Consider the following 16406-nt stretch of genomic DNA (forward strand, 5'->3'; position numbering starts at 1 on the left):
AAAGGGGAAGGAAGGTAAAGGAAACTTTATGGGAGTAAGTATTTGCCAATCAACCTGAAGTGACATAATACTGATTGTAAGTAGGCTATGAAAAGTTAAATATATTGCAAATCCCTAAAGCAGCCACTAAGAAAACACTACACCCAAAAATATAATGAAAGAATATGATAGGCCAGGCACAGTGACTCACACCTGTAATCTCAGCACTTTGGGAGGCTGAGGCAGGCAGATCACTTGAGGCCAGGAGTTCAAGACCAGCCTGGCCAACATAGTGAAACCCAATTCTCTACTAAAAATACAAAAATATCAGCTGGCTGTGGTGGTGCACACCTGTAATCCCAGCTACTCAGGTGGCTGAGGCACAAGAATCACTTGGAAAGCAGAGGTTGCAGTGAGCTAAGATGGTGCCACTACACTTCAGCCTGGGCTACAAAGTAAGACTGTCTCAAAAAAAAAATATATATATATATATACATATGTATATATATATATGTATATATACATATGTATATATATATGTATATATGTATATATATGTATATATGTATATATATGTATATATATGTATATATATGTATATGTGTATATATGTATATATGTATATATATGTATATATGTATATATATGTATATATATGTATATATGTATATATGTATATATATGTATATATATACGTGTATATATATGTATATATATATAAAAAACAAAAACATAATACTCAAAACTATTCAAATAACACAATGGAAGGCATGAAAAGGGAAACAGAAGAATACAAAATAAAGGGAACAAATAGAAAATAAATAAAAAATGATAGGCCTAAATCCAAATGTGTCCTTTAATTTGCATTAAATGTGAATAGTCTAAACACGTAAGTTGAAAGAGAGAGTCTCAGAATGGATAAAGCAACATACCTAAAGTATATGCTGTTTATAAGAAACTCACCTCAAATATAACGACAAGTAGAAGTAAAATGACAGAAAAAGAAATATCGTGCAAACACCACTTAAAAGAAAGCTGCAGTAATGATATTAATATCAGACAAAGTAGACTTCAGAGCAAAGAAAACGTCCATCAATGAAGACAGACATTACATAATAATAAATGGGGCCAATTCACCAAGACAACATAACAACCCTAAAGGTGTGAAGCACTTATCCATGAAGCTTCAAAATACATTAAGCAAAAATTCACAGAACTAAAGGAGAAATAGACAAATTCATAATTATAGTGAGAGACTTCAATAGTCTGCTTTCAGTAATCAACAAAACAACAGACAGAAAATCAGCAATAATAGAGAAAAATTAAATAATAACATCAACAAAATGGATCTAATCGACATTTATAGGACAACCTACTCCAGAACAACAGAATACACATTCTTTTCAAGTACACATGAAATAGTCACCAAGAGAGATCATATGCTGGGCCATAAAACAAATTTTAACAAATTTAAAAAGCAAAAACCAAAAAATTAAAATCATACAATACATTCTCTGACCAAAACAGACTTTGACCAGAAATCAATAACTGGAAGATTACAGGGAAACCTCCAAATACTTAAAAATTAAACACACTTCTAAATCAGTTGTCAGCAGACTCTTTCTGTAAAGAGCCAGAGAGGAAGCATTTTCGGCTTTGCAGGCTAAGCAATCTCTGTTGCAAGTACTAATCTCTGCCATTGCAGCACAAAAGTGGCCATAAGCAATGCAGAAAACAAGTGGATGATATATTTGCTAATTACCCTGATTTGATCATTACACAATGTATACAGTCATCAAAACATCACATCATACCCCATAAATAAGTACAATCATGTCAATTAAAAATAAAACTTTTAAAAAATGGGCAGTCATGTTCTAATAAAACTTTACGAACACTGAAGCAAGCAGCAAGATCTCTAAATGCATAAGAACCTACACTTACTTGTAAACACTTAAATTCAGCGGGGTTGCTGTACTTGAAATAGAACGCATTCTAAAATCTGTTACTTACTTCTAGTCTTAATCTATGTTAAAAAAAAAAAAAAAAAAGGTGTGGCTGAGTGCGGTGGCTCACGCCTGTAATCCCAACACATTGGGAGGCTGAGGCAGGTGGATCACCTGAGGTCAAGAGTTCGAGACCAGACTGGCCAATATGGCAAAACCCTGTCTCTACTAAAAATACAAAAAATTAGCCAGGCATGGTGGCAGGTACCTGTAATCTCAGCTACTTGGGAGGCTGAGGCAGAAGGATCACTTGAACCTGGGAGGCAGAGGCTGCAGTGAGCTGAGATCGCGCCACTGCACTCCGGCATGGGCAACAAGAGCGAAACTCCATCTCAGAAAACAAACAAACAAACAAACAGGTGTAACAATTCTCTTACCATAGTCAGCCCAGGCTGCATTCCAGCACGGATGGCTTCTATCTGTGTATGAGTGAACTGAATCGTATTACTGCAAATAAGAGTAAATAAAAAGTTGGTACAGATAAATGATGCTTTGTATAATACAAATTTAGACAACAATGACCAGTGGTCTAAATATCTGCTCTGTATTTACCCCAGTTCTCTCAATCTCTTCTGAATGACTCCCTTCACCTCTACCCCTCAACACAGACAATTAAAATGGAATTATAGTTATTTTTTGGTACTTAGCCCATCCCAGGCCTCATTTGGAGTGCCAAAGTTCTAGTTTCCATTCTAATACTAAATATAATGCCAATTTACTAGTTATGGCACACATGCATTAGGGCTACTGCTATATGTAACACAGGCTCATGAAGTAAGAACCCTTTGCTCAAATTAAGGTAGACCTCTAACATTTATTTCTCATAGTACCTGAAAATGTTTCTTTTTGAAATATTATGACTACAGAATGGCCTAAAATGTCAGTTATTCAGCTGACTGACAGAATAGAAAGAGGGTTCAGAAACAGGAGTTTTGTGGAGTTTTAAAAGAAACAGAAAATTTAAAAACATTCCTAATCCAGTTGAAATGGCAAACTATTATTCATTATTACAATTATAATAGGTAGTAAAATTACCGTTTGGGTTGATTATAAGGATAAGGACCCCTATTAGGAATAACATGGGGCTCAACAATTAAGGTTTTTGCTTCCTCGGTGTCTTCATCTTCCACATCCGCATCTTTCCTTTTCTTCCCCTTTCCACTTCTTACTGGAAAAGTTATCCTACAAGACCAAAACTTCTGTTCATTTTTACAATTAACAAGGATTTACTGAGTACCTATCTGGTGCATGACATTGTATGCACGATAATCAGAGGAGTAAGAAACATTTCTGGCTTAAAGGAACTCACTATCTGTATGTAAACTCTGAAAATGGTCGAGTTACAAGCCCTAACGTGTGTTGGGAGTTTTCAAATTTAAAAAAGTCACCCAGTTAACGAAGAATTAAGGGAGAATTTAAAGAAACATTAAATATTATCTCATGTGCATTGTAAAGTGTTTTATTCATTGTCTGTCCTTCATTTAATCAGAAAAAAATTTCATGGGACAGATGGCATCTAAGATGAGTCTCAAAGAATTTAGACATTCAAAGACGGGAAGAGAAGACATTCCTGGAAGAAAGAAGCAACAGCAGAGGCCAAGTACAAGCAGCGTATTTCGCCTGGGCATAGGGTAGAGAAAAATAAGGCTGAAGAGACAGAAGCCTTGTTATGACAGGAACCTTGTAATGACATGTCTAGAATATGAAGCTTTTAAGGCAGAGGGTCATAACCTGGGGTTAGGAGGTAACTCCCCACAGATACCTCAGGGAAGTCAATGAACTCCCTAAAATTGACCTAAAAAATTCATTCTCTATGTGTACTTTTTCCAGTTGTCTTTCACATTCTAAAAAAATAGATAACACCAAAGAATGCTAAGAGCCAATGAGGCTAAGTGGTCAGCACTTATTTTGGTAAGAAATAGGAGCAATCAGCTTTTTAGCTAGGCAGTGAATAGCTCTAGCAGTAAACCATGTAATGGATTCTAGTGAGGTGAGATAGGGAGGAAAGATTTTGCTATCATAAAGACTGCTGAGGGCCTAAAGAGGGAGCAGTACAAATGGCACATGAAAAAACTATGCTCGGCCAGGCGCGTTGGCTCACGCCTGTGATCCAGCACTTTGGGAGGCCGAGGCGGGTGAATCACGAGGTCAGGAGATCGAGACCATCCTGGCTAACACGGTGAAACCCCGTCTCTACTAAAAATACAAAAAATTAGCCGGGCGTGGTGGCGGGCGCCTGCAGTCCCAGCTACTCAGGAGGCTAAGGCAGGAGAATGGCGTGAACCCGGGAGGCAGAGCTTGCAGTGAGCCAAGATGGCGCCACTGCGCTCCAGCCCGGGCGACAGAGCGAAAAAACTATCCTTGGCCGGGCGCGGTGGCTCACGCCTGTAATCCCAGCACTTTGGGAGGCCAAGGTGGGTGGATCACGAGGTCAGCAGATCGAGACCAGCCTGGCTAACACGGTGAAACCCTGTCTCTACTAAAAATACAAAAAAAAAAATTTGCCAGGCGTGGTGGCGGGCGCCTGCAGTCCCAGCTACTCCGGAGGCTGAGGCAGGAGACTGACGTGAACCCGTGAGTCGGAGCTTGCAGTGAGCAGAGACAGCGCGCCACTGCACTCCAGCCTGGGCGACAGAGCAAAAACAAACAAAAAAAAAACAAAAAACTATCCTCAAGGCAGAATCTCTGAGATATAGCAGGAGTTTTATGGGAGTAAAAAGATTCAAAAATAATGCTGAGATTTCAAGATGGAGGAGTAGAAAAATGTCTTTGCCATAAATAGGATTAGGAAAGTATGGAGGAAGACTAGGTTTGGGTGTATAAAGGATACGTATATTTAAAATGTAGAATTAATTATTATTTTGGGATAGAGTCTCGCTCTGTCTCACCCAGGCTAGAGTGCAGTGGTGTGATCATAGCTCACTGCAGCCTCACACTCCTGGGTTCATGTGATCCTCCCACCTCAGCTTCCTGAATAGCTGGGACTGTAGGCACACACCAATCTTGCTAATTTTTTTTTTTTTTTTTTAATAGAGTTGAGGTCTCAGTTGCCCAGGGTGGTCTGGAATTCCTGACTTCAAGCAATCCTCCCAACTTCACCTCCCAAAGTGTTGGGATTACAGGCATGAGCCACCACACCTGGCCTATTATTTTATATATATATACAGTTGAAAGCTGTGTGTTTTCTAATTTCTAGCTAAGAAAGTAATCTGTGGGCTACCACCCATAGGTATACTCAGAGCCTTACCACTAATCCATATGAAGGAATTCAGGGAATAACAACCAATTATTTCAGGTACTTTGTTCTGTTCTCACTTAAATTTTAAGACCAGACCTAATTTAAGATTAAATATGACTATTGTATTTATTTTATTTATTTAGAGATGAGGTCTTCCTCTGTCACCCAGGCTGGAGTACAGTGGCACAACCATAGCTTACTGCAGCCTTAAACGCCTGGGTTCACGCAATCCTCCTGCCTCAGCCTCCTGAGTTCCTGAAATTACAGGTGTGCGCCACCATGCCCAGCTACTTTTTTGAATTTTTTTAGAGATGGGGTCTCACTATGTTGCCCAGGCTGGTTTTGAATTCGTGGCCTCAAGCAGTCCTCCCGCCTTAGCCTCTGAAGTCACTGGGATTATATGCATGAGCCATTGTACCCAGCTATATTATGTACATTTCAAATTTGTGAAAGCATGCAAAGTTAAAAAGATTTTTTTCCTAAAAACAAAGTTCAACATCACACAGCTGCATTAGTTGAGAAACATACCAGACTATGCATAACTGCAAAGACATATTTTAGTCAAATGCTATAAATATATTTATATAGTTCTCTTCAGACAATAAGTATTTATTGATCCCTTATTAGGTATTAGACTACTTTTATTGTGGTCTTAAAACAACTTCTGCAGTAAGAAATAGATTCAAATATAATAAAGTTATCCCAGTGATTGTATGGTGAAGGTAGGGACTGCTAAAACAAAATCCAAATATAGTACTCAAAACTCACTTTAGCTAACAATCCTGATGGCATAACGTACATTGACTACAGAATGCTGGAGAGGAGCGTACCCAGTTCTGACTTTACCTGAAAGGGGGTATTTGTTGAGCAGGGTCTTCTACAGTTACTTTAACATTATGACCAGGGAAGCTGGCTTTTAAATGCTCAATGGAGAGAAATGTATCATTGAAATCAAGGGTGGCAATCTGATTGGGCATTTTCGAATAATGTGCACTACTTGGGTCCCCATAACCTAAAATGATATCGTGCAGCCAGTCAGGTACCACACAATCAGTATTCATCAGGTTCCGAATAGTCTCCAGCACAGCCTGTCAGTAAAAGGACAGAAAAAGATTGTGTCAGTACGACATCTCAAACATTTGCACTTACTGGAATGCAGAGCTGGCTGCACTAATCCAGAATTCCCGAGTGTTTCAGAGCAAGAAGCTATTTTCCGCTGGCTGACAGGTGCTTGGCTAGACTGAATCAACAGCTATATTTTCAGCTGATACCACACACTGAGTTAAACAAAAGACCAAACTTAGCAAGAACAGTTTATCCGTTAAGAGTTCGCTTGGACAGAATGACATAAATAAATTTACCATTTGACTCCTATTGAGTAGGATGAAAACCAGACTCAGGTGGACACAGCAGTAAAAAAACAATATAGAACAAACCCTTAAAGAAAATACTTCCTCTCAGTAACTCCTGGAATTTTTCCCTCTTTATATTCCATAGTTCTTTAATGCTAAAGTCACGCACAACCAGAAGCACATTAATGTATGCTTCAATTGTGATGAAACGTCACAACTTAGAAATATTAAAATTAAGACTGTGAGAAGTAATAAAAAAGCAAACAAAATGATAAAAATAAAGGAAATATCAAATAAAATTTCAGAAGGAAAGAATCAGGACTACAACAAAAGGTCATTATAGTAGTTAGCATATATGCTGTCAAAAATAATTACAAAAAGCCAAGGGAAATTCTTAGACTTTCCAAAAATCATTTCAACAAAGTGTTCTATCTCACATATAGAAATTTGGAGGCTAGGCTATTAATTTCAAAGAATAAAATAACCAAACCGACCATTTTTAAATCATAACTGTTATACAACTTTTGAAAACGATAAGATAGTATATGTTAATCACACCCTTAATCATGTTGCCTTGCTTTATGTTCTTACACTTACCAGTACCTGAAATTCTCTTGTTCAGGTACTTGGTTATTTGTTTTATCCCTACTATCCCTACTATCATTTGTTTAATCCCTACTAAAATATAATTCCCACAAGAGTAGGGATCTAGAACAGTTTAAATATGGAATGGGTGAATGAATGAATACCCAAATGAGTATATTCACATAACAATGACGAATAAGATCAGGGCTCTGCCCTCTAAGGAAATTACAGTTTTAGTAGCAAGATAAAATATGTCCTTAACTGTAATACAAAGCAGCAGAATGTGGTAAATAGTAAAGAATGTTATAAAATACAGTGGGAACAAATTTCACAGTAAATAAGAGAGATGGATGCAGGGGACACTTAACATTAGGAAAGGTTTCTTGGAGGAAAGTGGCATTTTTACTGAACTCAAGTAAAAGATTTGCGAAGGAGCTTTGATTTATTACATCATGAATAGAAAGTCAAAGAAATGTTCTGAGAAGGAGAGTAAAATGATCAGTGTCACACAGTAGGAGGAAACATGAAAAACAGGTGACTGGCTATGAGGAGACTCAAGGGTAGACAAAGAGGAGGCTACTATAACTGTCTAGGCAAAAAATAAAGTATCCAGATTAGGACAGGTTGTACAAACTGGAAAAGAGAAAAGGCAATAAATGAGAGATGCTACACAGGTACATAATGAAACACCAAAGAAACCAAAAGAGCATTCTTTTTTTCCTAAACATAGGCAAGTTAATCATTCCCCCTCTTTCTTGGATCAGAAACTAAATGCCTCCTTTGAACTTTCAGGACACTTTTATCCACAGGCTTTTTATGGCTTTTGGTACCTTCTAACTGTTCATGGTAGGCATCTGTCTATATTTCTAGCTTCTCTAAAGGTATAAGTTGTGTCTGATTCATCTTCATAAGCTTCATCTTAGCACAATATCTGACTTACAGTAGGCACTAGTCAAACAAATGAATATAAGAAAACAATGTTTTAGTTTTCAGTGAAGTAACTGAGATTTACTTACTGAAAACTGACCAACTGTGACAGTCAAAGGTACTATAAAACTTGGAAACTCTTAGATTTCTCCATCCTTCGATCACTCAATAAATGTTTATTAAGAACATACTATATAACAGGCACAGTTCTAGGTGCTAAGGATAAGCTGGCAGACAAAACAAAGACCCTGCCCTGATAGACTTGCTTGCTTCATTGCTTTCTAATGAAGAATTCAGATACATAACAAATGTATAATAATCAGTTATGATAAAGGCTCTGAGGAAAAATAAAGGTAATAGGGTAGAGAATGATGAGAAGGGAAGATGCTACTTTAGGTAAGGTTGCCAGGGAAGGCTTCTCTTAGGAGGTGACATTGAAAAACAGTTGCCCATGTCAGGTGAGGAAAAGAACTATGTAAATACCTGGGGATAATTACCTAAGTAAAAGGAACACCATGTGAAAAGTCTTGGATTATTTTAAAAAACAGCAAAGAGGGCAGTGTGACTGACATGGAGTGAATAAGGAAAAAGTGTTAGAAAATGATGTTGGAGAGGACACCAGAAGACAGATAATGAGAGGGCCTTTTGGATTATGGTAGGAACTTTCTAATGTGATGGGAAACCATTAAAGAATGTTAAGTGGGGGTATCAAATCAAGGTATACTTCACATTTTAAAAGGATTATTCAGCCATTATGTGGACATGTGTAAGGGGAGGAATAGACAAGAAAGGAGGCAGGGATGTGAGAGATAAAGGTGTCCTGGACATGGCATCAGCAGAGGTGATGAGCTAATCAGACTTACTGATAGATTAGAGGTAGAGTATGAGACAAAGAGAAATCAAGGATATCTCCATTTGTGTTCAACAACAGGGAGAGATGAAGAACAAGTTCTGCTGTTCAAAAGATTTTCTTAAAAAATCACAACAACAGGGTTACATAAAAGTAATAAAGTGATAGCAATGTCTAAGAAGTACTGCACTTCGGGAGAAAGAGAAAAGAAAGGCACTCTTTCTGCAAAAGCTACATATATCAAATGCTACAACTGTTCAATGTTTAAGTTTTATAATATAGTTTCAAATAATGGTTTTTAAAACTATCCTTTACTAAAACTCTTCTCCCCATAAAGTTATTCTAAAAGTAGAACTTTGAGCCACCAAACCTCCCTTTCCTACTAATGAGTAAAAATATATTATATCATATAGTAATTCAGAGCCTTGAGGTTCCATATCTGTATTCTTAAAGTGACCTGGAAGTATACCTACTTTTGATTCAAAAAAGAAGCCCCAGTAAACAAGTAAGCAAGTTCTCTTCACTTCATAATAGGGCATTAACTGAATACCTAATATACACAAAGCAAAAAAGGAGGTGGACCTTTAGAATAACACTTGGATTCATCTATATTTTAAGTTTTTAAACTCCTCAAAAGACAAAATAGATTTAAGAAATCAATTTCTTTAAATTTTTATATTTCATCAATTTGTTAAAAGTTTAAGAGGATTGCTTATAGTAAAAATAAAAGCAGTCATTATTTTTTTCTTAACAAATCTTCCTCTAACCAAATATCTCTGTGTTTATGTCATAAAAGTTACTTAAATTATGACATAGTACTTTAAGTTACATACCCCCAAATTACCTTAAAGTTATTTTCCTTTGGTTTTCTCCTCATTATTATATTAAAAGTTTCATATACATCCTCTGCTCCATTTTGTATAGTATTGGTCATATCTTGTTGATACTGGTTTGGATCCAAAAACACTCTAAATGTCCTTGATTCTCCTCTAAGATTGGGTCTGGGTTCAGGTCCTGGACAATTTGAAAAAGTTTGTTAAATAAAACATGTATTTTTCAAATATCAAAGTAAGTTAACAGTATTTCTTTTCTAGAAATGGCGAGTAAATGGTTCAGGCTTAACTCCAACCATTCTTCCCAAAGTAGAATGCCCTCCACTCACCCACTTCAAATTCTAAGATGCTGAAAATATGTTCTTCTTTCTCTAAATTCTTACTATTTCCTTCCATAGCAGTCATGTAATGTTTACGATGCAACACCATGACTTGCAATAATTTGTACACACACTCAACTAAAATAGGAGTACTTAGAAGTCAAAGAACTTATCTTTACTTTTGTCACTCATAGCTCCCACTACTGCCTTACGTATATTAAGTATTCAATAAATATTTTCTAATTAAATCTATGTATTTTAGAATTTAAGGCATAGTTTTCTATTCATTAATTCCTTAATTTGACAGAGGTTCATCACTTTTCTCATCCTTCCACATTCCATACCTAGTATAACCAGCATGAAAAGAAATTTCACATACACAGAAATGTAGGATACTAATGGTTGAAAGCCCAGAGCCTTTTCTTTCCTCTCTGACATATCTCCTCTTTTTTTGGGGGGCTGGGGGGAAGGGGGGGTCTTAGACCTCGAACTTTGGTTCCATTATGTGGCCTTATGCTTATTCCATCCATTTTCCATTCCCTTCTCCTATTTCCTCTCATTCTAGAGATAAATAGCTTAATCATCAGCAGTTTAGCAATGATATAATCTCTAAACCACAGATGGCAGAAACTGACTGAAGTTTCAAAAGAAGTTCAACAACCAAATTGTAAAATAAGCACTAGACATGTATGCAGTTGTAATTTAATAATAAGTATTATAAAGGAAGTCAGGACAACAGAAGAAAGAATTTCAAAGGGATAATAAGTGATACACGTAAGAAATCAAATAGCTGACTAATTTTGTAAAGCAGTGTTTTTAAATGCGGTAAAGTTGGCATCTTATGCAGGATAATTCCTTCTTTTATTTCTGTTCAGATGTTTAGCATCCTTGGCTCACAGTTACCTAATGCCAAGAGCCTGCCATTCCTCACCTCTATCCCAGTCATTTGAAAACCTAAATATCACTATGCATTTTCAAACACAGGACAGTATTGTTCCCAATTAAGAACCACCACTACAATGAATTAAAATAGTCAAATTTAAGAAGAAAAAATATATCATTGAACACAAAACAGCTTGGACAACTGTAAGAGATATTTAGAGTGTTTCTTAAAAAAAAAATATTGTAAAGTATTACATATTTTAAAAAGCTTTGAATAAAGATGATTTCGAAAGATCCTGTCCCAGAGTTCGAGACCAGCCTGGCCAACATGGTGAAACTCTGTCTCTACTAAAAATACAAAAATTAGCCAGGCGCGGTGGCAGGCACCTGTAATCCCAGCTACTGGGGTGGCTGAGGTAGAATTGCTTGAACTTGGGAGGCAGAGGTTGCAGTGGGCCGAGATCACGCCACTGCACTCCAGCCTGGTTGACAGAGCAAAACTCCGTCTTGGGGGGAAAAAAAGAAAAAGATCCTGTCCTTTCCAATATCTAACATAGAAGTTTTGAAACTGTCTGGGTGTGGTGGTGGCTCATGTCTGTAATCCCAGCACTTTGGGAGGCCGAGGCAAGTGGACTGCTTGATCTCAGGAGTTTGAGACCAGCCTGGGCAACATGGGGAAACCCCATCTCTATAAAAATTAACCGGGCATGGTCGCACGTGCCTATGGTCCCAGCTACTAGCAGGGCTGAGGCTGGAGAATCGCATGAACCCAGGAGGCAGAGGTTGCAGTGAGCCGAGATTGTGCCACTGAACTCCAGCCTGTGTGACACAGTGAGAAACCATGTTACCTATATCTAAAACTGCACAGTAGGTACCCTACACATATTTGATACAAAATCCTTTGTGTCAATTTAGTAGGTAAAACAACTAAAAAATATTACCTAAGAAGCAAAAAGGAAAAAAGGCAAAGAAATTTATCATTCTATACACACACTGTTTCAAAAATATAGGTCACCATACCATCTTCAATGACACGTCCTTTATCATCCAGCATGCCCTGAATTTCACAGCCTCTGACATAAACCAGGCCAACCTGCTCAATAAAAGGTCTCCTACGGTCAAACTTAGTGCCATAAGGTTTTGTGGGACGTACGGTAATTAAAAAGCATACATCATGCTTACGAAGACCTGGTAAGATATAAAGACATTTTCATTTATTAGAATTTCATTGTTTTCAGTCTTTTGTAGGCAAATTCTTATTTGCCTCTCTACCTCTTATCTTTGGTAGAGAGATACCGTGAGTGACCAATGATTATTATCGCATTGTAACACAATTATGGGCTTTTCTATAATCTTTAATACTCAATATTTCATAGCATTAATTGAAATGAAAACTTCTTTATATTAAAATTAGAAACATTCATGCCATGAATATATTACTGAATAAGCCCTCCAAGTCATGCTACAGCTCCAAAATTGGATGTTCGTCATCATTCTTATTTTTAACAATCTTAATAAGTAACCAAAAATATGGCTGGCATATAATCCATCTATAGCATATTTAGCAGGTTTTTAATATCAGTTTAAACTATCTATCAGTGTCATTCCAAAGACAGCCTAATTGTATTTCACTAAAACAGGTCAACTCAAGAATAATTCATCAAGGCAAAAAAGTATTGTTTACAGATATGATCTGGAGAAAGATGGCTGAATATATACAGTTTCAGTTGGCAAATCGTGAACATTTTTATAAGTGAATGTCAAGAAATAGGAGACTTGTGCCAGAGTCCACAGCTTCTTGGTCACTAGACCCATAATGAACTCAAATGGCTTCCCAGCTCTATTAAAAGTAGAGAAACTGGAAGACAAGGATTATAAAATTAGACCTCACAGCATGTAATGCTACACCACTTAATCTTCATTCCATTTCTGATGTTTTTGTTAGCCATTACATGACATAAATGTAAATGTAAACAGTCTGCTTGCTCACAACCTTGTTAACAACAAACACAATGAAATCAAATCAACAATGTGGGCATATGGCTAATAGTACTGAAAATATTTTGGTTTGTTTTAATTGGGGGACTGGTTAGAGTATGGGTAAAGGTAGAAATAATAACTCTATTCATAATACTGACTTAATTATTTCCCAATAAATTCTATGCAAAGCAGCAAGAGAAGTAATGAGAATGAATGGGAATCATCCTACTCTCTGAGTTGTACTACCTGTGTGACGTCTGATCTGCACAGCTCATTAAAACTTCTAAGTCTTACAGCCAAAGAAGTGGTCCTGAGAAGTCATTTATCCTCTCCCAAGATAGGAGTTACTTTTTGGCATCACTGAGGGATGACCTCTTGTTCCTTCCTAAAACAAACCACTTTACTCTGGGACATCTTAGATCCACATTTTTTAAAATCCTATATGTCTCTCTCCTTGCAACCATTTGTATCCACCCTATCCTAGCTGTGCTTTCTGGAGCAAATCTGGCATTTCCATTTCATGGATTCTGTTTCCTTAACTTTAAATGAGAATATTGAAGAAGATAAGGGCTTGAGGTTCACACCTTTTCAAAGGGACAAAAGGAATGTTTTATGGTATTTAGTTTAATAATCTTTAAAATTTACTTTTATAAAACAATATTCAGCTGGGCGCGGTGGCTCACGCCTGTAATCCCAGCACTTTGGGAGGCTGAGGTGGGTAGATCACAAGACCAGCCTGGCCAAGATGGTGAAACCCCGTCTCTACTAAAAATACAAAAAATTAGCTGGGCATGGTGGCGGGTGCCTGTAATCCCAGCTACTCGGGAGGCTGAGGCAGAGAATTGTTTGAACCCAGGAGGTGGAGGTTGCAGTGAGCCGAGATTGTGCCACTGCACTCCAGACTGGGCGACAGAGTGAGACTCCATCTAAAAAAAAAAAAAAATGTATTATTGTTTACAGAATCTCTCCTTTTTACTCCATTTTCTATTTGGCTACCCTATCTGTGATCAATATAGGGGCTGGTTTTTGGCCCAGGCCTCCCAGAAAACACTTTTCTCTCCATCATACCCCAGATTATCACTCATCCCACAATACCCTATTGTGCCCTATCTTGCCCATCAAAATGTACCCCGTCCAGTTCTCATTCTACCAGAGGCTGATGTTTAAAAGAAAAAAAGACTGTCTCATGTCCTTCTGAAAGCAGTCAGTAATGGGAGAAGTGGCCTGTTTTTAAACATCCTTTTGTTTTCCTTAACACCAAAATGCAGACCTCTCATCTATAAATTCCTATAGAGTCCTTTAAAATAAACAAAATTCCAACTATTTACTACTTCTGGGGGTACCCAGTAAGTTATCTCAGTTTATTACCCACAGTGTTTAATATCTCCTTAAGCTTCAAGGAATAATAAATATGAGACCTTCTCCAGCAACTTAATGGCTTTCTCGAGGCTCAGCAATAATAAAGGTGCACATTAGTCTAGATGAGTAATATACCAGGATGGAACTCTTTTGAAGGATACAAGGGTTATAAAACAATCTGTCATAAACTATACCCGCTACAGTAGGCATTTGTTAAACATTTGGCTAGCTTTGTTGCTGGATTCCTTCAGAATTCTTTGATATAGTTCCCATGATTATAAACAGCTACACTGGTAGTAATAATTTCTGAAAACAGATCCATTAAGGGACTATCCCTTTCCTTCTGGCATGCCAAGAAGGTAAAAGGAGGTAAAACCTACTGTTTCTCAAAACAGGGCATCAAGTAAGACCTCTCACAGGACAGCTGGGAGAAAAATATAAAACTGCCTATTAGAAATCAGTTCATATGTCACTTCTGGCAGATGTCTTATTGATGTTTTAACTCTATTGGACTTAGTAATTTTGAACATATCTGCCTCCAAAACAAATTAATTTTGACATGGAACTCTAATCCTTAAAATCTTGCCTAGCAAAAATAGGAGGAATAACTCCTTTAATTTCTTTGCAATTATTATATATCCTTGACTACATTTGATTTCACTGACTCTTTATCCTTTCTGCCTTAGGTGCAAATAAACTATTATTTATTTCTGAATTGTTTCACTATAGCCCTGCCCACCCCCACATATTCTTTTTAAGCTTGCCTAATTTTTATTTTCCACAAAGTGTATGTATTTCTATTTTTTTCACCTTGGCTACTTTTATCTTTTGAAAAATACCAATTTTCCTTACTGCTCTGCATGTTTGCATGTTATATGTGGGCTTTCTCCCTGCTCTTCGGTGAACACTAATATTTTTATTCTTTTATATTGATCCCAGAAATCCATAAATATTATTTTGCTAAATTTAAGACTTAAAATGCTCTCCTCTAGGCTTTGCAAACTTCAGTTTTCAAAACTTTGATATGTATGCAATTTTATACTTTTTATTAAAGTATTAAGATACCTAAATATTCTTGTATGATCCCTGGTATTTTTAAAACTAATAATTAGAAAAAAAGTTGCTATTCTTTAAATCAAATTTCAAGGATAACGGTGAATAAAAGCTTTAAAGGATAACATTTAGTAAAAGTACTTTGTTAATGCTCTAAGTGAAAGTTCATAACAAGGCAAAAGGTAATGTCACTTTTTGAAATACAAACTTACCTTCCCATTCATCTTTGATGTGATCTCTGACATTGAGATTTATGGTAACATCTGCACGAACTCGGGTTGGCCAGTTTTCACCTATGTTGGGTTTGGCCACTTCAACGACAGTGAAAGCCACAATGGGCTGGGCCATTCGCGCCCAACCACCAAACACTACACCGCCATATTCAGATTGCCTGAAACCAAAGAAATGGATGATTACTCAAACAAAAAATAATTTATCCCCAACTTTTAGACAAGTTAAAACTAGTAAGTAGGAATACTGTTCAGCTAGTATTTAAGTCCTAATATTAGTAACCCTTATTTCTTAACTTAAAAAAAAACAAAAACCTTTAACTCTCAAAGTATGCAAAGTATATAAGATAGCATGAAACAGGGATATGATAGCATGAAACAGGCAAACATGGTCCAGAAAAGAAAGAGAAGTAGAGGAATATCTCCTCTCCAACCTAAGAAAAAAGTTAACCCTATGTACATAAGAGCATTCTGGGGCTGAGCCATTTTATCAAAGAAATAAATAATCCAGCACACTTAGTTTTATTTCAGCTTTATTGAGGTATACTTGACAAATAAAAATTGTATATAGTTAAGGAATACAATGTGATGTTTTAAACTATGTATACACTGTGATATCATTACCAACACAGTTAGCATTTTTTGTGTGTGTGTGTGGTAAGAATACTTAAGATCTATCCTGGCAAGTTTCAAGTACATAAAACATTAATTATAGTCACTATACTTTACATTAGATCTCCAAACTTATGTATCTTGTAACTGAAAGTTTAGACCCTTTGACCAATATGACCCCATTTCCCCCACCTACAACC

General features: G+C 36.8%; 1 protein-coding gene across 1 annotated transcript in view; it reads right to left on the minus strand.

Moving 5' to 3' along the window:
* The window catches only part of AQR (aquarius intron-binding spliceosomal factor), a 115022-nt gene that overhangs the window by 40960 nt on the left and 57656 nt on the right, over positions 1 to 16406 (minus strand). Inside the window, exons 17-22 of the mRNA XM_003812135.7 lie at positions 15577 to 15755; positions 11993 to 12160; positions 9782 to 9951; positions 6070 to 6311; positions 3021 to 3167; positions 2363 to 2432 (exon numbers count right to left, since the gene is read on the minus strand). Coding sequence (XP_003812183.1) covers positions 2363 to 2432; positions 3021 to 3167; positions 6070 to 6311; positions 9782 to 9951; positions 11993 to 12160; positions 15577 to 15755 — 976 coding nt within the window. The remainder of the gene's footprint in view (positions 1 to 2362; positions 2433 to 3020; positions 3168 to 6069; positions 6312 to 9781; positions 9952 to 11992; positions 12161 to 15576; positions 15756 to 16406) is intronic.

The sequence above is a fragment of the Pan paniscus genome, chromosome 16 (genome assembly GCF_029289425.2).
Source record: "Pan paniscus chromosome 16, NHGRI_mPanPan1-v2.0_pri, whole genome shotgun sequence".
In the NCBI taxonomy this organism is placed as follows: domain Eukaryota; kingdom Metazoa; phylum Chordata; class Mammalia; order Primates; family Hominidae; genus Pan; species Pan paniscus.